Below are 23,747 nucleotides of genomic sequence, written 5' to 3'. Positions count from 1 at the left end.
AGCCTGGAATGCAGTGACAGGAATGTGGAAAGGTTGATTCAGATAATGTGAATGATTCAAACAAATCCTCTCACAACTTCAGATAACTCAGTGGCACCATGTGCTTTTACCCTCTCTCATCTGCTGATGCCCACAACTGAAGCAAAACTCTGGAATAGCTCTGGAAAGAAGAGTGTCTGGAAAGAATAGGTTTCATCTTTACATTTCAGCTTACAAAGTACTTCAACCTAGTTCCCCAGAATATAGCTGTTGTTCAAGGTGAGAACTCTTCCCCCTATTTTATAGGTGATGGAACTCTGGCTACGTGAAAGGAAAGAGCAAGGACTGGAATCCAGGCCCTCCAATCCACTGTCCAGTGCTCATTCCACTAGGCTGTGTGGCCTCTGCCTTAGCCTCAAAGAATGAGGCACTACTGCTTCTCGGCTCTCAGACTAAGAAACGGATGCATCAGGTCTAATTGGACAGCATTTGTTCTCTTCACCAAAACAACTAAACTTCCTATGCCTAAAAACCAAACCTAGTCCATCATTTCTCCATCTTTTTGGTATTTATTTTGACAGTGAAAAGAAAACACCCAAAGAAGAATAATTCTGCAACAAAATTAATACAACCAGATTCAAGAGTCAAATGAATAAAATATTAGGATATATCATTGGATCCCATGTGAACATTGAATTCATTCTTTCTTTTTTTAATTCCTTAAAATAAATCCACATCATGTGCTCTTATTTAGAAAGACCACAATCTTTCTTGCTAAACAAAATCAATGAAAAAATCAATTGCTTTGCACTTTATGAATAGAAAGTACCTTGTTCTAAAGCATTATATAAATACTAAAGATGTATGTAAAATTGCCAGAATCAACAAGTGGCTTCTTTTAGTTCACAGAATGACTGCTCAAAAGCAATATATTCCCTAAATCCTCAGACTTTCCATTTAAATTCCAAAAAGGATAAACACAATTCCTTGAAGTCATGCCCAACACCACCATTCCACCTCCCAATATAAACATTAAAAAGTCAGGCAAATCGGGTTTTTGGAGTTATCTCTGGAATAAACAACAGGTCACCCTAGAAAATGCAAAAAAGAAGAGTCATGCTTTGAAAGAGTGATTTTATTTTATAATGCTCTCCACTTTTTAGTCACTTAGTACTTGATTTTTTTAAAGTACTCATTACAAAAATGACTACTTAAAAAATGAAAGTTGAATACAGAACTTGGGAATAAAGAGTTTGGGGAAATCAAGTAAGTCAAGTCTATTTTTGGTTTTGTTCACAATAATTAAAGGTGGTTCAGCAAGCATGGATATACTCCTCAGATGATTCGGGACAGCTTCTAAAAGACACAGCGCATAAGCTTTATGCAGAGTCGGTTCTCAAGAAGTTTTAATGACAACTAGAAATATCATAATGCAATTTATGATAGAAAGACTGGTTATTGAACAAAGAATGTTTCCAACACACAGCTATAACTAAGCTCTTTTTATCTTCCCCTCATCTCCATTGGCCTCCCTCACCCCCCCAAAAAAAAACCCACTTTGTAATGATTGATATTTTCCCTTAAAATTTCCATGAAGCCTTAAACTGGATCACATGAAAACACCTCCCCGTATCTTCCAGAATTCCCCAATACTTTCCCTTATAGCATATTCAGCACAGTTCTTGCACTCTTGGGGCGTAAATCCAATTAGTGCTCTCCCTACAGTACCAATTCCCCGATCACCGGCCAACTTCTTAACTTGAGCTTCTATATGATGAGGAGATACATAAGAGAACTGATCCCCGAGGACACTATAAGCCATGTATCTAGGGTCTTCTGAGGTTGTTGCAGCTTCTTGGTCTTCAAAACTCTCTACGTTGCAGGCTATCTCAATTTTCCCTTCATGGGGAAAAGCCATTGCTTGAACGCCCTTCAATCCGTTTGCATTTGAGCCCCGAATGGCACCAGCAATCTCTTTTCCCAAAGCCAAGTCTTGAGAGTCAATGGTAACGTTGCAGTTCATCACATAGGGGCTGGCGCCGATGCCTAAAGCATTAGAAAAGCATGTTAATCGAGCAAAGCAAAACCTTCTCTTTGAATGTTCTATTCTTCAACCTATTTTAATCCAAGGAGCTACCTGTACTTGGTTTTATTTTAGAAATTACAAATATCTCTTATTATTAACTCTAGAATTATATATATATATATATACGCTTTATAATAGAGCTATTTCAGAAACTTTTATCTACTCTGAAAGTATCTAAAGGTTGTTTTTTTTCTAGAATGGTTAAGAAGACTCCAGACCTTCCAAGATATCAACAGAAAAAAAGAAAGCACGCTTTAGTATTAAATATTAACAGCAGCAAAAAGCCTTGGCCTTTCATTTATTTCCACGGTCGTCTCCACAGGGTTGGAATTCAGTGTGAGGCCCAAGGGTCTGGGAGACAAGAGTAAATCACACTCTGTACCCATCCCTCCCTCCCCAATCACACTCCTGATATCACTGAGCTAGGTGAACACCCAATTCAGGAGAACCTCAACAGCAGTCTTGGTTAGGGAAGGTCACTAAAAGGTGACAAAACAGCCATAGAACTGAAAAGGAAAAGTCACTTGTGTCTCATGAGTGTGGGTTTGGCAGCGTTTGGAGCACTATGTATATGTTCTTTGGTACAATCTTTGGAAGCACCTCTTCCTTCCACACGCAGCTTCCCCAGGGCCTGGGACTGCCGGTGTCCCGGAGAGCCCTGTTACTTCAGAGCCCAGGGGCAGATGGCCCTCTTATTCCTATTCTTGCCTCAGGAATCGTGCAGCTCAAGTTACATAAATAGCCCTGCTCTAATTATGGTTTACATTATAAGATGGACAACTTGGTTAAATTAGCATTGGTATAAAAAGCTTAGGTTTGCAGTTTCTTCGTTTTGGGGGAACCTTACATTTCTAAAAGCAAAGTTGATTAGGGATTGATGGGGGATAAAAGGCTGACCTCATCCTCAGCATATGACAATTCCTTAGCTACTATTTCAAAATTATTTTACTGTCATAGTTTTTTCTTGCCACTTTCAAACTTATTTTTTATGATGTCAGTATCCATCAGAGATATACTTCTGGGTTCACTTTCCCCTAGACGGCCGTGGTTTGGGGGCTTTGCTGCCTTAGCCTGAGCACTCTCATACAAATAGACGCTTCACAGAAAATCAGCACACGGAAACCACATTTCGTCTTTTTTCCCACACATGTACACATAATGAAACATTTCAACTCCTGATGCTGGGCCTCTTCCTACTGGGAATTCTGCAGAAATGAATCAGATTACAGTATTTCTCCATAATGCTGATTTCATAAAAATTAAATTTCCTAACAGTCAATACATCTCTCTCTCATAATCTCATACACAATCACTTACTCTAAATATCTTTGAGAAGTATATCAGTTTTAACATTTCACAGAGTACATTGGAAAAAGATTTTTTTTTTGTCAATGCTAATAACATTCATTAACAGAAAACATCCAAGCATGGTTTTTCTCTCTCCCATCCCTCAACAGTAAATGTTACGAATAGTCCCATTTCCTCAAATCTGATATTCATACCCTATTCTCATTCAAGAAGTGGTCTGATCTGTAGCATCACTCCAACAATCCACTGATGTTTTGCTGAAGAGTTTGTATCTATATATTGAGTGGCAGTAAGTACAACTATTCAAAATACATATTGGGCCTATAGTGCTTTGCTATTTCAAAATTCTGATATGCCCAATCCACATTCAGATGTTCACATGCAATTTATCATCTTGAGAGAGCAAGTTACTTTCAATGGAAGTTCCTTCCTATGGAGCCAGGGTTCTTCCTCCCCACACTAGGGTGGCATGGCCATTCTATCCTCACAGCCGCAGGACAGTTCCTGAATCCCACACTCAACAAATTCCAAGACACCAGCATATGCCCAATGACTGTCCCTTTTATAGTAGAATTTCCAAAGCTGATCGTTCTTGTTAACAAATGAATTCATCGCCTAAGATTAATTATTGAATATAGAGAATGTTTAGATCCTAAACCCAGAACACAAGAGTTTAAGAATATAGTTGTCCCAATATTGATTTACGTAATTAAAAAAAACCCTATTTTTAAAATGCCTTCAAAATTAAGTTAATTATTTCTTAGAAAAATATAATTAATTAGAAGTAACTTTAATAGTCTTTTTTAAATTAAATAAAAGGTAACCACTTAACACAGAATGATCATTTTTCATGTATGCCATTGTTATGTATATTTTAAACTTTTCTATTAAACTTCTATTTTTTAGGTGAGAGGAGGAGAGATAATGAGGCAGATTCCCACATACACCTCAACCAGGATCCACCCAGCATCCCCTTCATGGGCCAATGCTCAAATACCAAGCTATTTTTAGCACCCGAGGCTAATGCACTCCAAGAGAGCTGTGCCCAGTGCCCAGGACCACGCTTTAACCAATCGAGCCACTGGCTGCAGGAAAGGAAGAGAGAGAGAAGGGGAAGAAGGAGGGGAGGAGAAGCAGATGATCACTTCTCCTGTGTGCTCTAACCGAGAATTGAACCTAGGACGTCCATATACTGGGCTGATGCTCTATCCACTGAGCCACCAGCCAGGCTCTCTTTCTATTAAACTTTAATTATTATACATAATCATTTGATTTGTTTTATCATTATATCTTACTTAAGCAGTGAATAAACAGAGACAATTAATGAATCTGAGAAGTTTCTGATCTAATCAGGTAGCAGTTTCCTTCCTGAGGGGTTATGAAGCCATGACTCATTTCTCCCTTGGAAGGGAAGAAAGGAGGGGAAAAGAGAGGGAAAAAAACACCTTCTTTCTACCCAGATGCATGCTTTCCCAACTTCCTCCATTTAATCTTTTTCAAGTCTAACGCCAATGTGGTGATATAATTCTAATGAATCAAATTCCGCTTTTCAATCCAGCAGTTCTATTGACCTTATTCGAATGCTGAATGTGATTGTTTATGCTAATTTCAACTTAGTAAGGATTTTTAAATAAGGGGAGATCATCAATCCCAGCAAATCGTATTTCTAGTTAAATGTCATATAACGAAAGTAATTCCATTTTTTCTCTAAAATTAGAAACCTGGTGTGCAGGTTTGTTTCCCAGTCTGCGACTTGGCTGCCTCCTGCAGGTTGGCGCTGGCGGCTCTGGCGCAGCACCTCCTCACGGCAAAGCCCCAATTCTCACCTTTCTCCAATGCGACTGCCACAACGCCCTGAAGCAAGCTAGAGACGGGGGGGGGGGGGGGGGGGGGGGGGGGGGGGGGGGGGGGGGAGCTTTGGTATGATTTCACTTTCCATGTGTTCTTTAATGAAAAACTTATCATTCTAAATATTGGTGTTTACTCCTAGTTAAATACTTTTTTTATCAAAAAGAAAAAGAAACTGTGATTCAGCTACTATTATTTCACTAGGAAATATAACAGGCCTGATGTTTTCCTGACAATTCTGTTATTTCTTGTGTGGAAACACTGTATTTATCATATACTGCATGGTGGTGATTCAGATATTGTAGAGACCTTATGGTGAACTGATATAGATGTAAACTCTTTATGCCAGATTGTTTAAGCAGGAAAAAAAAAAACCCAAATGCACTTAATTAACATCTGATGTGTAGCTTTTGCAAACACAAACGCAATATTTGTGTTTGAGCACTGGCAGTAATGACTGTGAACTATGCTATTAATGTCTGGTTTAAAGATGCTTGTGGTAGGACCACGTCTGGAATAACACAAATAAAAAACTGCAGTCAGACAAAACAATAGTGAAGAGCCCATTAGAACAGTGGAAAAGCAGAACTCAGAAGAAACATGTGTCCTTTTTTTGCCTTTATATCAAATATCAAAATTATTCTCAAAATTAAGTTTTTTAGATTGAAGGTAAAGTACTCTTTAAAAGTGAAAGGAGCCCTGGCCGGTTGGCTCAGCGGTAGAGCGTCGGCCTAGCGTGTGGAGGACCCGGGTTCGATTCCCGGCCAGGGCACACAGGAGAAGCGCCCATTTGCTTCTCCACCCCTCCGCCGCGCTTTCCTCTCTGTCTCTCTCTTCCCCTCCCGCAGCCAAGGCTCCATTGGAGCAAAGATGGCCCGGGCGCTGGGGATGGCTCTGTGGCCTCTGTCTCAGGCGCTAGAGTGGCTCTGGTTGCAACATGGCGACGCCCAGGATGGGCAGAGCATCGCCCCCTGGTGGGCAGAGCATCGCCCCTGGTGGGCGTGCCGGGTGGATCCCGGTCGGGCGCATGCGGGAGTCTGTCTGACTGTCTCTCCCTGTTTCCAGCTTCAGAAAAATGAAAAAAAAAAAAAAAGTGAAAGGAGTCTAAATATATTTTCCTCCACAGAAAATGTTTCATTTTCGTGGGTCAGAAGTTGCTGAGGGATGTCTTTAGAAGTTCTACTTATACTAAACTCCTCTTTGGTGGCTACTATTAAAACATGCATGAGGGGAGTGCTGAGGTGGTGCTTTGGAATATTAGTCATTTTTATCTGAAGAGAGAACTTCAAATTTGTGGATTACGTTACAGTTTGAATAAATAGAGAGAGTCTCGTGGACCAACATGCAACTCCCTCATTAAATACGTCTTTACTGAAAACCTTCTGAGTGTCAGGAACCATGCAGGTCACGGGGTATAAAAAGATGAGGAAGGGTGAAATAAGATAACACCTAGGCTAAATGTGGTCTTTGCTTCAGAGTAATAAAGAGAGCAAGGTGATAGATTTGGAACTCAGGTTCAAAAATATAAACAGTTATTACACCAAAAGCAATTAGTCATCATTACACATTGGGAACTTAAATTTTTTAGAACATGTACTAAAGAGAAACCACAGCTGAAACAGAACATCTGATGACTCAGGCCGTAAAACTCACACACACTTGCTAAGCCCCACGCTCCCAGGGCAGGAAGAATGCAGGACTCATGCGCGTGGCCAGATCCACAGAGAAGAAAGCTAAGTGCAGGCCCCGTGGCACAGGGCTGGGAGTGGCACCGCAGGGGTCTAAATTCAATTTCTCTTCAGGGCTCTACCTTGGCTCAGCTATTTTTCTGCAAAGTGGCTATGATACCTTCCTGGTCTACAAGAAACCTCAGTAAGCCTCAGTTTCTCAACTTTGAATCTTTCAGAATAGCACTGATTCCGAGGGGAAGTCACAGAAGTTGGCACACATTCACGTTGTCATGGAATGAAGCCAGCCCAGGTGAGGGAACCTCAGGTGACTTGCCTGCCCCTGAGTTTTCTATAGTAGACCAGTGCCCTTCACCAGTTCACCGCCCAAGTCCTGAATGTGTCCATTACAGGTTACATATTTAATTACGCATCCAGACTTTCATCTTCCATCATCACAACTGGATTTACAATCATACAGAAAATTATGAATATAGGTTCCTTAAAACTTAAAAGACCCATTCTAAAACAGGAAAATTCCTTTTCAAAGGCTAAGCAAGAGTTTTGATGTGGAGTAAATTGCATTATTCAATGTCAAGAAAAGTGGCTGATGATGCCACACTCCTCATTTACAGAGAGAGAAGTAGCAGGGGCAGCTCTCAGTAACCCATTTAAATAACTAAACAGAAGTCCCTGATTCCAAGATGTACCAATTACCTCCATCTATGATTCCTAAAGCATCATATGAAACTATGTAGTTCAAAGAATTGTCCCTGTATTTTTAAACAATGATGCAAACAGTATATGCAGGCCATTCATATAACATATCAACCAGCAGTGTTTAAGTTATCCCATAAATGTTTAGGGTTTTTAAAATATATATGTATAAAGTATTTATTTATAGATCCAAAAGTATCAACTATTACTGCTTTGCCCTAATTTATGTTCCCCACACGCTAGCCAACTACAAACTTTTAAAAGGAATTTGGTTTAAAAGATTTTGTCTGTTTGGCACTGACTAAGAGTGTTAGTCATTTCTGAGCTCACTTTTTTTCTCTCTTCTGTTTATAATATTCGTAGGGAACTTCAAAACAGAAACCTGTTCCCTCATAGATCTGCTTCCTCTCGGGGACTGTGTAGATTAATTTGTCACTGGAAAGTTAACTGTAAGTGTTCAGTTGATAGCACCAATCATTTCTATTTAATTTTTTTTTTTTTGGAAAAGAAATAAACAGCAACAATGTGTTGAATCTTTTCTGTTTTGATGGGAAAAGTGGAAAAATTTGTTCAGAAACAATGATATACCTAAAATGTTAGAAAAACATATAAAGGCATTAAATTTTAAAATAAGAAGGAAAAATCACCATTGTTGAAAACTAAACACACTGAAAAATTAGATGAAAAACATCTCTACCCTAATGACAGAGATGTTATAAATTCTATATCAATAGATAGTAATTTTTAAAAAATGAAAGCATTTTATTCCTTCCTACTTAAATGTTCTTTTTAAGGGAAAATTTGTGCAAGTAAGGTCACCGAAGATTTGGGCTGATTGTGTCTTAAACTCAATCCCAGCCTGGTTTGGAAAATACTAGAAATGAATTGGTTATCAACATCCCTTATTCACTGTTCCACCTTGAAACACTTAGCACACCTGCTTTGAGCCTGTTAAACTGTCACCTAACCTTAGCACCTTTTTTCCACATTCTTTGTACAAACTAAGCCTTCTAGCACTTGTCAGGTGACACAGCAGAAAGGATATGTGTGGGGGGGGAGCTCTTCTCCTTTTCCTTCTTATCTTGAATCTTCCATCAAATCCAATCTGAATAAATACATTGAAATGCAGATCACTGATAAACCTTAATAATTATCCTTTAGGGAAGATACTGGAAAATAATCAAAAGACTGATTCAGAGAAATGACAAAAGTAAGTTGGAAGCATTACAGATTTAAAAATGTTTTTCTGAGTGACGTCACGGAAATGGCGCCGTGAGCAGCGCGTCCGACAGCTCTCCCCTAAATCACAACAAATTTATCAACTAGAAACAGAAAAATTTATCCTCGGAGCATTCCGGAGTTCCACACAAACTGATAGTGAAAGGACTGTTATCACTTGAATCTGAGAGACGAGGGTGTGGAGGAATCTACCACAGGGACGTTCTTTCAAACCGCAAGGAAGTGCGCCTGTGGTGAGTCAGCCCATATACTTGGGAACCGCGAGCAGCCGCGAGCCGCCACCGCGAGCCGCCGCGAACCGCCACCGCAAGCGGCCGCCACGAGCCGCTGCCGCGAGCCGCTGCCCGGTCCGGTTGAGCACCGCTGACGTTCCCAGCGGCCCGCACACTGCGAGTGGGGGTCGCCGGCCACTGGTGCCCGGAGTGCCCCATTCGCGCGCGTGCCTTGGGCATTCCACGCGCCCAGGGCGCCCTGCTGGCCCGCACACCCAGGGGGCTCCATTATCCTACGCCTGGTGCGGTCCAGCCGCCAGCTGGTGGGGCGAGCGGGAGAGGCTTGGGAGATTCTCTCCGTGGGCGGGGCACCTCACCCAGCCATTCAAGCTAACAATCAAGCGTTGGGGGAGGGGCGCGCGCAGGCAGCCTAAAATACCTTCGGAAGCACAGCTGAGACCCAATCACTGAAATTAGCTTAACCCATAAAATCTGCGCACCCTCGGTTCTAATTGATAAGATCTCTCTCAGTTCAGCGACCCAAGACAAGAGGCCTGATATTTTTTAGTGCCTCTCGCTAAAGGGGCGGGGGAAACTTCTGATTGATAGAGCCTCCATATTCAGGGATAAACGCTAACAAGAAGGACTTGGCAGATAATAAGGTCTATACTACACTAGTCGTAAGCAGAGACTAGTGCCTCTTCTTCCCTGCAAAAACAGGCTACAAAGCGTGGAAAGCCTGGGTTGAGAGGTCCAACTAAATGATAGGCGCTGAACAGTCACCTTGACAACAATTGACTCCCACCCCCGCCTGATTACACTGGAGGCCCTGACTGTCAGAGCCTTTCCCAAAGCCTTGCACTGAGTGGGGATAGAGTGGGGATTTCCCAGCTCTTTGAGCCTCTTACTCCCCAGGCAGAAGCAGTTGCAGCCTTATACCTGGATCACCAGACTGCTAATTCAGAAAGGGGGGACTAGGAGAGAGAATCCAGGAAAGCAAACTCTCTCATCGTTGGACCCTGCAAACGCCAACAAGCCTTTACTTCCAGCAAGACTAAAGCCAATTATATGACATTGCCATAGAATCCCATCAACTGCAAATCCCTACCTAAGAGTGACACAGGGGCAGAGCCTGGGGTACAGAGTCACCGACCAGGAAGAGGGAGAGAAAAGAAAAAGGAAGAAGTTAACCTCTCAAAATCAAGAAAAACCCACAGACTTTACAACTTGATCCACTAATTTTTTTTTTTGTTGTTGTTGTTTGTTTCTTCTATCTTTTTGCCTTTATTTCCTCCACCTCGGTCCTTCTATTCTCTGCCCATCTTATGCTTCCCCTTTCTTGAACTACACTACCCATGAGTGTTGCATTTTACTTTTCTTCTTCATCCTCACCCTCCTTTAAGGTTATACTCCAAAACACTTAACTCTCACTCTCTCCTCTTTTTTTTTTTTTTTTGTCTTGCTTTATTTTGTTTTTTTCTCTTCCTATTTTATTTCTTCCTTCGTTTTTCTCTTTTTCTTATTTTTTCCTTTCTATTCGTTTTTTCTTTTCTCATTTTACTTTCCTCCCATGTAATCCTCAATCACGAACAAATTAGTTAATTTGGGACTCAAGGCTTTTTTTTGGCTTTATTTCTCTTTTTTGCTTTTGTTTTTATTTTTTTTTCTTGTTTGTTTATTTTTGTGGCATTTTGGGTCCTCCCAACCCAAGGTCTCCATTGTATTTAGTCTTCGCTCCACTTAATACAACAGATTTTTACTTATTATTTTTATTTTTTCTTCTTTATTATTCTTTTTTGGTCCTTTTTTCTGGTTCCCTCTTATCCCTCTCATTATATCTCTTAGTTGACCATCACTTACAAGCAAATCATCTTATGCTTGTCTAAGATTTTCTTCCTTTTTTTTTTTTTTTTTTTGCATTTAGTAGGTCCCTACTCCCTTTTTTTTTGCCCCTTGAACTCTTCACCCCAAATCAGGCCCTCCATTATAGGCACGTTATTTCCCTGAGGAGGGGAGAGGAGGGAAAGAGAAGAGAGAAAAAAAGGGGGAAATAATAAATTATTACTGTTTTTTTTTGTGGGGTGTTTTACCTTTTTTTTTTTTACTTTTTACCCTTTATTAATTCTAATTAGTGCTATCAATAAGACCACCCTCAAATACCGATAAGAAAGAGGAAACCGAATATTATGGATACAAAAGAAAGAGAGGTAACACAAATAGATGTGGAAAAATCTATGGAGAAAAGACTTAACATATTGGAAGCCTTGGAGCTAAATGACAGAGAATTTAAAATAGAAATCTTAAAAATACTCAGAGATATACAAGAAAACACAGAAAGGCAATATAGGGAGATCAGAAAACAACTCAATGAACACAAAGAATATATTACCAAGGAAATTGAAACTATAAAAACAAATCAAACAGAAATGAAAAACTCAATTCACGAGCTGAAAAACGAGGTAACAAGCTTAGCTAACAGAACAGCCCAGATTGAAGATAGGATTAGTGAAATAGAAGACAAACAACTTGAGGCACAACAGAGAGAAGAAGAAAGAGACTCAAAAATAATAAAAAACGAGAAAGCCCTACAGGAATTGTCTGACTCCATTAGAAAGAATAACATAAGAATAATAGGTATATCAGAGGGAGAAGAGAAAGAAAATGGAATGGAGAATATACTCAAACAAATAATAGACGAGAACTTCCCAAGCCTGTGGAAGGAACTAAAGCCTCAAATTCAAGAAGCAAACAGAACACCAAGTTTTCTTAACCCCAACAAACCCACTCCAAGGCACATCATAATAAAGATGACACAAACCAATGACAAAGAAAAAATTCTCAAGGCAGCCAGGGAAAAGAAGAGTACAACATATAAAGGAAGGCCTATTAGATTATCATCAGACTTCTCAGCAGAAACTCTACAAGCTAGAAGAGAGTGGACCCCAATATTTAAAGCCCTGAAAGAGAGGAACTTTCAGCCAAGAATACTATACCCATCAAAGCTATCCTTCAAGTATGAAGGAGATATAAAAACATTCACAAATACAGAAAAGATGAGAGAATTTATCAACAGAAAGCCCCCACTCCAGGAAATACTAAGGGGGGTTTTCCAACCAGATTCAAAGAACAAAAGAAAACAACACCACAAGTAACAGCTCCACCAAGAACACAATAAAACCAAACTTAAACTGTGACAACAAAGAAAAAAAAGGGGGGAGAGGATGGAGATTAACAGTAGCAAAGGATGATGAAGTGCAGAAATACTTATAAGATAGGGTACTACAATGAATATGGTAGGTACCCTTTTCATTACTTAATGGTAACCACCCTTAAAAAAACCACCACAAAAACACTTGACTTAAAAAAGGTAGCAACAGAGGAAAGAAGTATGGAACACAAACAAACAAAAACAAATGATAGAAAAACAAAAGAGAAGAATCAAACTAGATACAAAACTAACAGAAAGCAATTTATAAAATGGCAGTAGGGAACCCACAAGTGTCAATAATTACACTAAATGTAAATGGATTAAACTTACCAATAAAAAGACACAGAGTAGCAGAATGGATTAAAAAAGAAAATCCAACTATATGCTGCCTACAAGAAACACATCTAAGCAACAAGGATAAAAACAAATTCAAAGTGAAAGGCTGGAAAACAATACTCCAAGCAAACAACACCCAAAAAAAAGCAGGCGTAGCAATACTCATATCTAATAATGCTGACTACAAGACAAAAAAAGTACTCAGAGACAAAAATGGTCATTTCATAATGATTAAGGGGAAGTTGAATCAAGAAGACATAACAATCCTTAATATATATGCACCAAACCAAGGAGCACCAAAATATATAAGACAGCTACTTATTGACCTTAAAACAAAAACTAACAAAAATACAATCATACTTGGAGACCTCAATACACCGCTGACGGCTCTAGATCGGTCATCCAAACAGAGAATCAATAAAGATATAGTGGCCTTAAACGAAATACTAGAACACCTGGATATGATAGACATCTACAGGACACTTCATCCCAAAGCGACAGAGTATACATTTTTCTCTAGTGTACATGGAACATTCTCAAGAATTGACCATATGTTGGGCCACAAAGACAATATCAGCAAATTTAGAAAAATTGAAATTGTACCAAGCATATTTTCTGATCATAAAGCCTTGAAACTAGAATTCAACTGCAAAAAAGAGGGGGAAAAACCCACAAAAATGTGGAAACTAAACAACATACTTCTAAAAAATGAATGGGTCAAAGAAGAAATAAGCGCAGAAATCAAAAGATATATACAGACAAATGAAAATGAAAATACGACATATCAGAATCTCTGGGATGCAGCAAAAGCAGTAATAAGAGGAAAGTTCCTATCACTTCAGGCCTATATGAACAAACAAGAGAGAGCCGAAGTAAACCACTTAACTTCACACCTTAAGGAACTAGAAAAAGAAGAACAAAGACAACCCAAAACCAGCCGAAGAAAGGAGATAATAAAAATCAGAGCAGAAATAAATGAAATAGAGAACAGAAAAACTATAGAAAAAAATCAATAAAACAAGGAGCTGGTTCTTTGAAAAGATCAACAAAATTGACAAACCCTTGGCAAGACTCACCAAGGAAAAAAGACACAGGACTCAAATAAATAAAATCCAAAATGAAAGAGGAGAGATCACCACAGACATCATAGATATACAAAGAATTATTGTAGAATACTATGAAAAATTATATGCCACCAAATACAACAATCTAGAAGAAATGGATAAATTCCTAGAACAATACAACCTTCCTAGACTGAGTCATGAAGAAGCAGAAAGCCTAAACAGACCAATCAGCAGGGAGGAAATAGAAAAAACTATTAAAAATCTCCCCAAAAATAAAAGTCCAGGCCCAGACGGTTATACTAGTGAATTCTATCAAACATTCAAAGAAGACTTGGTTCCTATTCTACTCAAAGTCTTCCAAAAAATTGAAGAAGAAGCAATACTTCCAAACACATTTTATGAGGCCAACATAACCCTCATACCAAAACCTGGCAAGGATGGCACAAAGAAAGAAAACTACAGACCAATATCTCTAATGAATACAGATGCTAAAATACTAAACAAAATACTGGCAAACCGAATACAACAACATATTAAAAAAATAATACATCATGATCAAGTGGGATTCATCCCAGAATCTCAAGGATGGTTCAACATATGCAAAACGGTTAACGTAATACACCATATCAACAAAACAAAGAACAAAAACCACATGATCTTATCAATAGATGCAGAAAAGGCTTTTGATAAAATACAACACAATTTTATGTTTAAGACTCTCAACAAAATGGGTATAGAAGGAAAATATCTCAACATGATAAAGGCCATATATGATAAACCATCAGCCAACATCCTATTAAACGGCATAAAACTGAGGACTTTCTACCTTAAATCAGGAACAAGACAGGGTTGTCCACTCTCTCCACTCTTATTCAACGTGGTGCTAGAAGTTCTGGCCAGAGCAATCAGACAAGACAAAGAAATAAAAGGCATCCATATCGGAAAAGAAGAAGTAAAGCTATCACTTTTTGCTGATGATATGATCCTATACATCGAAAACCCGAAGGACTCCACAAAAAGATTATTAGAAACAATAAACCAATACAGTAAGGTCGCAGGATACAAAATTAACATACAAAAGTCCATAGCCTTTCTATATGCCAACAATGAAATATTAGAAAACGAACTCAAAAAAATAATCCCCTTCACGATTGCAACAAAAAAAATAAAATACCTAGGAATAAACATAACAAAGAACGTAAAGGACCTATATAATGAAAATTACAAAGCATTGTTAAGGGAAATCGAAAAAGATACAATGAGATGGAAAAATATTCCTCGTTCTTGGATAGGAAGAATAAATATAATCAAAATGGCCATATTACCCAAAGCAATATACAAATTTAATGCAATTCCCATCAAAATCCCTATGAGATTTTTTAAAGAAATGGAACAAAAAATCATCAGATTTATATGGAACTATAAAAAACCCCGAATAGCCAAAACAATCCTAAGGAAAAAGAATGAAGCTGGGGGCATTACAATACCTGACTTTAAACTATATTATAGGGCCACGATAATCAAAACAGCATGGTATTGGCAAAAAAAATAGACACTCAGACCAATGGAACAGAATAGAAAGCCCAGAAATAAAACCACATATATATGGTCAAATAATCTTTGATAAAGGGGCCAACAACACACAGTGGAGAAAAGAAAGCCTCTTCAACAAATGGTGTTGGGAAAACTGGAAAGCCACATGCAAAAGAATGAAACTTGACTACAGCCTGTCCCCGTGTACTAAAATTAATTCAAAATGGATCAAAGACCTAAATATAAGACCTGAAACAATAAAGTACATAGAAGAAGACATAGGTACTAAAATCATGGACCTGGGTTTTAAAGAACATTTTATGAACTTGACTCCAATGGCAAGAGAAGTGAAGGCAAAGATAAATGAATGGGACTACATCAGAATTAAAAGTTTTTGCTCAGCAAGAGAAACTGATATCAAAATAAACAGACAGCCAACTATATGGGAACTGATATTTTCAAACGACAGCTCAGATAAGGGCCTAATATCCAAAATTTACAAAGAACTCATAAAACTCAAACAAACAAACAAACAATCCAATAAAAAAATGGGAAGAGGACATGAACAGACACTTCTCCCAGGAAGAGATACAAATGGCCAACAGATATATGAAAAGATGCTCAGCTTCATTAGTTATTAGAGAAATGCAAATCAAAACTACAATGAGATACCACCTCACTCCTGTTAGATTAGCTATTATCAACAAGACGGGTAATAGCAAATGTTGGAGAGGCTGTGGAGAAAAAGGAACCCTCATTCACTGTTGGTGGGACTGTAAAGTAGTACAACCATTATGGAGGAAAGTATGGTGGTTCCTCAAAAAACTGCAAATAGAACTACCTTATGACCCAGCAATCCCTCTACTGGGTATATACCCCAAAACCTCAGAAACATTGATACGTGAAGACACATGTAGTCCCATGTTCATTGCAGCACTGTTCACAGTGGCCAAGACATGGAAACAACCAAAAAGCCCTTCAATAGAAGACTGGATAAAGAAGATGTGGCACATATACACTATGGAATACTACTCAGCCATAAGAAATGATGACATCAGATCATTTATAGCAAAATGGTGGGATCTTGATAACATTATAAGGAGTGAAATAAGTAAATCAGAAAAAAACAAGAACTACATGATTCCATACATTGGTGGAACATAAAAATGAGACTAAGAGACATGGACAAGAGTGTGGTGGTTACCAAGGGTGGGGGGGGAGGGAGGACATGGGAGGGAGGGAGGGAGAGAGTTAGGGGGAGGGGGAGGGGCACAGAGAACTAGATAGAGGGTGTCGGAGGACAATCTGACTTTGGGCGAGGGGTATGCAACATAATTTGATGACAAAATAACCTAGACATGTTTTCTTTGAATATATGTACCCTGATTTATTAATGTCATCCCATTACCATTAATAAAAATTTATTAAAAAAAATAAATAAAAATGTTTTTCTTATAAATATATGCAGTAAATAAAATAGATGCACATATATTTTACAGTATTGAGGTCATACTGTTTAGACTAGTTTATATTCTTTGGCCTTGACTCTGGCTATTCCGTCTGCCCACATCTGGCTGCATCCACTTCTCCACATGGCTACCAGCCTCATTCCTCGTCTTTGCTCCAAAGTGACCTTCACAGTGAGGCCTACTTCAAACTATCCCATTTAAAATCGCACTTCACCCCCAGCCCAGAACTCATGAGTTGTTGGTTTTTTCTTTGTTTTTTTGGCTGTAACACTTATCATTGTCCAACGTGCTATATAATTCATTATTTATTAAGCTTCTTATTTATTGTCTATGTCCTCACCCTTACCCACTGGAATATAAATTCTTAGAGGGCACATAAATCCTACATATTTTGTCACTGATGATTATACCTGGTGCATATCAATTACTTAAACAAATATTTGTTGCATTAATTATCCACAAATTCTCTCTACATTCTATTATATTTTCCACGTCTCTAAAAATTCCTCCACAACATCATGTTTAATTGCTTGCGTAATAGTCTTTCACTTAGGTATGACTTAGTCTATTTAATCATTCTCAAATACAGTACTGAACATCTATATTCATGCTCTGATAAATATACCTGTACAGAAGTGCATGCACCTTTTACTGTCTCCTTAGGCTGTCACAGGCTCTCCTGCCAGGCAGCCATGTGCATTTTTAGAGCTCTTGCTGCACATCACCAGCTCTCGTCCAACAGCTTTAAACCGACTGACAGTACCATTAGCTGTAGGAGTGCTTGTAAGCACATCTTTACCAGTATCAAACACTGCCTTTAAAAGACCATCTTTAAACATTTTTGCACCAATTTTGAACATTTGGTCTTTAACTCAGATGTGCTTTTTATATCATATTAGAGTTTTTCCCAACTACTGACCTATTCATTCTCACAGCATTGCAAAAATGAGAACTGAGCTTTTTCAAGGGTTTGCTTCCTTCACCTGACCCTGAATGGAGCCAGCTCTCTGTATTCTTAACACAGGATCCCTGTTCCCAGCTGCCATCCGCTGACCGCACACCCCGCGACTGAGTGCTGTGCTGACTAGGTTTGTGGTGTGATCCCATCAGTCTTAAGGGAAGCTCAAATTAGAAACTAAGAACTATATTTCCAAGAATTTAGTCATAAAACTTACACTTCTACACTTGTGAGACAAATTGTGGGAAAATAAGTTAGGTTCAAATTGGCAGGAAGCAATCAGTTTCTTCCTTGTCTCCATAACTACATACTGAAATGCATTTATAATCACTTTTTTATATACCTCCTCTGTACAGGGAAGAAAGAAGTGGCCCTTTAGTACTGCATTTGCTACTTCATAGACATTATTTCCACTTCACAGTTATATGAGGGAGGTACCATTATTATATCCATTTCTTTTTAAAATTTACAGTGCATATTTATTAAGGCAAGGATCTATATAGAAAAAAAACACTTGTTTTGTGTAAGGCATACTTGGGAATAAAACCATTGTACAGATCACTGCACACCTGAAACCACAGTGCATAACAGACTGTCCAGATAAAAACGTTAGAGCAAACCAGGTGTATTTGTCAGGCTTGGGTCATATATGTAGATCAGAAGACAAAAATAGATTTTCTTTGCTGATTATGTCCATTTCATAGACAAGGGAACTGAGGCTTGAGATTAAGGAACTCTTGGAGAATCCACAGCCAAAACGCAGCAAGGCCAGGGTTCGAGCACCACCTCAAAGCCTGAGACTTCACTGCAGTGCCCTATTTGATCACAGACACCACTGGTTTGAGAGCAGAGTTCTGCCCCGGGGCCCAGGACTTGAGGGCCCTGTGGAAATGCAGCAGAGCTGTGCCACAGAGAAATGTGTTTCTTCTGCCTGCCCGCCTCCTGGGTTTCCAGGATGTACTTTTGTAACAGCTGAGTTATTAATTGACTACCAAAACGTTACCTAACATAGTTGAATCTGTGACCACTACAGAATATATTTGAGAATAAAAGAATTAAGACTCAAATAAATGGCCTGACCAGGCAGTAGCACAGTGGATAGAGCATTGGTCTGGGATGCTGAGGGCCTGGGTTCGAAACCCTGAGGTTGCTGGCTTGAAGGCAGGTTCATCTGGTTTGAGTGTGGGCTCACCAGTTTGAGCATGGGGTCGCCAGCTTGAGTGTGGAATCATATACATAAACCCTGGTCGCTGGCCTGCCCCAAGGTCGCTGGCTTGCTCCAAGATCACTGGCTTGAGCAAGGGGTCACTGGCTTGGCTAGAGCCCCTAGGTCAAGGCACATATGAAAAGCAATCAATGAACAGCTAGGATGCAACAACAAGTTGATACTTTTCATCTCTCTCCCTTCCTGTCTGTCTATCTCTCTCTCTCTTTCTCTTGTTTTCTCAAAAAACAAAAAAACAAAAAACTGACTCAAATAAATGGCACCAGGATGGTGACATGCAGGAAGTGGAGATGCCGTGTTGGAGGAGGACACTGTTGCCTTCTCCTCTGGTGAGCCCTACACACAGAGGGAGCAGCAGAAGGCGAGAGCTGGCGAGACCAGTGGGAAAGGCGGATACCATTCCTGGTGTTTGCTCACTTCATTCTAGAAGCCCGTTATCTAGAGAATCTTTTCCCCAGCTGCCTCTACAATGGACTTCCAGCTGTCTGCGTCAACGTGGCCACACTGGACTGTCAAGTTCTGAGAAACTTTCCTACCAGGTAAAAGTAACCTCTACCTATGTCCCTACCCACAAGTGTCCCCATGTCACCCCAGAGATGAGACCCACACCTGGCACAGCACCTGGCCTCCAGGGTCCAGCCCAGTGTCAGCAGTTACAACCATTCTCATCATCGATGGCCATGCTGCTGGGTTTATTATATACATATATTGTGAATATCACTCTAAGGGACTACCATTGAATAGCTGAGGAGGGCTTCTAACCCTCCTTATGAAGACATAGGGGAAAGAGCTGAGAGGACTTCACGCACCTCGATAAGAAGCCCCACCTGTAACTTACACTGACTGTGCAGGGGAGACCAAATTAAGTGGATCTCAGGATTCTATTATCAAGTTTAAAAACAGAATGAAACCACACCTGTTAAACCACATCTTCGGTCAGGTGCAGCTCCCAGGTCAGGTTCGAGAGCACCGAGGTCCCTCCGTGTGAACCAGCCCAGCTGCTTCCTTCTCTGGACGAGGGGGCGCCTCGCAGGCCGGTCGGCCTCGCCGAAGAGAAACACGCTGCTGCCCGGGACACGCAGGACCAGCTTCTCCGCCAGGCCTAGGGGCAGGCGGAGATGTTCACAAAAGTAAATGAAAATCAGGCCCAGTGTAAGAAAATAAAGCATAAAAATTTTTATTGTGGTATAATATATTTAACACCAAATTTACCATCTTAACCCTTTCTAAGGGTAAAATTCAGTGGCATTAAGTACATTTCTATCGTAGTGTAACCATCACCACTAAAGCATGTAATTCATACTCACTTTAAAAATCAAAGTTTGAGCATAATTTTCCCGTGCAGTTAGTTTCATAATAAAAGTTTGTCTTTGTCCAAGAAGGCTAGAATTTCTAAGCCATTACAAAGCCAATCTCACAAGAGTAATTCATTACTAAGACTGGTGATGAAATTGGGGCCTTCAGTTCTTGAACAATTTTATCACAGTCCCAAATTGTGAATATTGTTAGGGAGAGATAAAAAGAGTACAGGGGCCAGATCTGTACCGTCCAATATGGTAAACCTTACCTACATGTGCTGTTAAGTTTTAATTTTAATTAGTCAAAATGAAATACAATTAAAAATTAAGTTTTTCAGCTGTACTAGGCACATGTCAAGGGCTCGAGAACCCCACACCGGAGGTCTCCATGTTGGACAGCGCAGGCGCAGAGCACCCATCACTGCAAAAGCTCTGTTGGACTGTGCTGGACCAGAGGTTCCATAAAAAAGCCTCCTCATAGCCTGCCCAGGTGGTGGCGCAGTAGATAGAGTGTCAGACTGGGATGCAGAGGACCCAGGTTCAAGACCCTGAGGTCACCAGCTTGAGCGCGGGCTCATCTGGTTTGAGCACAGCTCACCAGCTTGAACCCAAGGTCGCTGGCTTGAGCAAGGGGTCACTTGCTCTGCTGTAGCCCCCAGGTCAAGGCACATATGAGAAAGCAATCAATGAACAACTAAGGTGCTCATGAAGAATTGATACTTCTCATCTCTCTGCTTGCTGTCTGTCTGTCCCTCTCTCTGTTACAGAAAAAAAAAAGAAGCCTACTCATTAAGCATTACTTTGTGGAGGCAACTTTAACATCATTTTCTGTCCTCTTCTTCTACTCTTTAGATCCTGTCTCTGACCGTATCCTCTCAAGGCCAGTTACAGAATTGCTGTCCTATTTATTCTAGAGAATTGCTTTAGAGAACCTCTGTTTGCAGACGGCACATTTTCATGGAGTTAATTACAATCCCCTGTAAGCAAAGACAGAGCAAAAATTTTTGTCTGATGTATAAAATTTAGGTATTTGGGGAATATTAGTCCCAACCTGGGACAGCAGGAATGTGGGCTTTCTTTTTTTTAAAATTGTTTTAAAATTTATTATGGTTATATAGATTCTACTGGAGGTACATCATAGAATATCAGTGGCTGAGACAGGGCCTCTAGTCACATAAGCATAGGAAACCTCACCAACTACAATTTTAGGGTCCGTTATTTGTTCGCTGGTTTCTAATGTAGACTACCATACTGACGAGAGTGGTGAAACATGGAGACTACTAACAAAGATCCTGGATCTCTGGATTGTACAAAGTCTCGGCAAATGTTCTTTCTCTGAGACAGGTAAGGACGCCAGCATGAGAAGCCCATGATGTAGATACCACGAAGCCAAGAAAATCTCCCAGATTTACTAAGTGATATCTGCTTCTTTAATAATCTAAGATACTGAAGGACCACTGCTCCTGGCAGGTGGGTGGGACCAGAGGTCAAGGCACATACAGTCAGCTGAGGTTTCAGAATTGTAAAATATTGTTTAGGCAATTTGCTAAATTCTCAAATCCATATGGCAGACAGTGGGGGTGGCAGAAGAAAGCGTAGAATGTTTTTCAGATGATAAGATGTAACATTCCTAATTGTTTGGATCCCTCATATCTGCTCCAACACTTTGGCTACTGAAGCCTAAAACACAATTGTGATGACCAAAGCCTCTCCTACTAGATAGTATAACGTATTTTCTGGCTGTGCCAAGTTTTCTGCCTATCCAGGCCAGCACCTCCATTTGGAACTGTAGTTCTGGAGAACCGCGCAAGTCTGTAAAGCCTGTAAAGCCCGGAATGCTGCAAAGTAGGGCTTTTGGAGCCTGCTGCCTAAGGGTCAAGCGGTGGGAGACATCTGCAGTACAACCTACAGCTGTCAGCAAGTGGGGGTTAAGGGCAGGGCTGCGTTTTGGTTTAGTAGAAACAGTATATGCTTTTTGGGTTTGCATACTGTTTCTGTTCTTTAATAGATATTTGGGATCTTGAACAATTTAATTGACATCTTTGAGCCTCAACTTCTCTATCTGTAAAGTGAAAAAGAAAAAACGCTTCCTCTATAGCTCTAACTCCTTACCTAGAAATTTGGCAATCAAAAGGGGAACAAAGCATTTACCCTGCCTTTCATGTATAAACTGTATTTCAGAGTAGCCAGACAGCCTGAACTGATGAGGGAAAGACTTTTTAATAATAATTTTAAAAAATCCAACTAATAATTGAGAAGTGACGATATAATTAGAAAATCAACCTTTTGCAGTTCCTATGAAAATAACTGTTTCAGGCAAAGATCATCAAAGGATGAAACCTCACGAAAAGTCAGTTAGGAACAAAGGCAACTCATACTGGCATCACCAGAGACTAGAAAACCAGACACTGTGGACTCCTGAACTGATAGTATGAAGCTCACAGCCCACCTTTGAAGATTTTTGGCAATAAATAAACTTCGTCCTGAATGGATAGCTTGATCTGTTACAGCATTGTCCCAAAGCACAGAAGTCGCCAGTTCAATCCCTGGTCAGGGCATATACAGGAACAGACTGATACTCCTTTCTCTCTCTCTCTCTCTCTCTCTCTCTCTCTCTCTCTCTCTCTTCTCCCCTTGCTAAAATCAATCTTTTTTTTTAATTAAGCTTCAAACCTCTAGTGCTTTGTTTGTACAAAATGTGAAAGATAAAGATACAAATTAAATGATACCACAAGAAAACAAACAGACATACCCAGAATGTGGAAATTCCGTAAGACAACTGACCCAGTTTCTGAATCCGGTGAATGGGAAGGAAAAAATAGGGCAGGGGAATAGGTCTCGATCAAAAGATATAGAGATACAAAACTCAATGTGATGTGTGAGTCATAGGCAGATCCAGACTCAAACAAGCCCATCATAAAGAGACATTTGCCTGGCTTACACACTGGGTGTTATATGGCACCAAAGAATTATCTTTTTGTTAAATGTGAAAATGGCACTATGGTTATATTAAAAAAAAAAAAGTCCATATTGCTCAGAGGTAGATGTTAAATATGTAGGCGTGAAATAACATGATCTTTAGAACTTGATTTAAAATATTTTAGTAAACCAAAGGAAAAAAGAGGAAGATAAAAAGAGAGAAACGAAGAGAAAAATAAAGGAAACAAAGAAGAGAAACTATCCCATAGAACAGATGGAGAAATTAAGATCAGATCAACAAAGGAAAGCGTCGAGCATGCCGGGTGCACAGCACTCAGTAAATGCTGCTCTCTTGCCCTTCTGCCAGCCTGAACCACGGTTCTTATTCTAATAAGTACGAAATACCTTCTGGGCCTGGCATTTCCCGGCTTACTACTCCTCTTCCATTATCTCTTCTATACAAATTCATGGGGGAATGAATCAACCTTAATTTTTGTTTTCTAGTAAAGCAAGAAAATAAAATATTTCATTATTCACATACAACAAAGAGACAACCACTACCAAACGGACATTGTGTAATAGAAACAGTACATTATACTCTTTATTGTCAAGGAAATAACATTGATATTTCTAATGACTGCAACCAAAGGGCCCGTGGCAAGAAGGTATTTGTAATTTTGC

The 23,747-nt window shown here is 39.7% G+C and overlaps 1 protein-coding gene across 5 annotated transcripts in view; it reads right to left on the bottom strand.

Moving 5' to 3' along the window:
- Positions 1 to 1,078: 1,078 nt before the first annotated feature.
- Positions 1,079 to 23,747, bottom strand: part of FTCDNL1 (formiminotransferase cyclodeaminase N-terminal like) — a 47,313-nt gene continuing 24,644 nt past the window's right edge. For 4 of the 5 annotated variants that reach the window (XM_066280013.1, XM_066280014.1, XM_066280012.1 and 1 more), the window contains 2 exons: positions 19,766 to 19,951; positions 1,079 to 2,025 (listed from right to left, as the gene is read on the bottom strand). In XM_066280013.1, coding sequence (XP_066136110.1) covers positions 1,589 to 2,025; positions 19,766 to 19,951 — 623 coding nt within the window. In that variant the 3' untranslated portion in view covers positions 1,079 to 1,588. The remainder of the gene's footprint in view (positions 2,026 to 19,765; positions 19,952 to 23,747) is intronic. The other variant, XM_066280016.1, reaches the window with a different exon arrangement.

Source organism: Saccopteryx bilineata, chromosome 5, assembly GCF_036850765.1.
Source record: "Saccopteryx bilineata isolate mSacBil1 chromosome 5, mSacBil1_pri_phased_curated, whole genome shotgun sequence".
In the NCBI taxonomy this organism is placed as follows: Eukaryota; Metazoa; Chordata; class Mammalia; order Chiroptera; family Emballonuridae; genus Saccopteryx; species Saccopteryx bilineata.
This window is presented reverse-complemented; position numbering and strand designations above follow the sequence as displayed.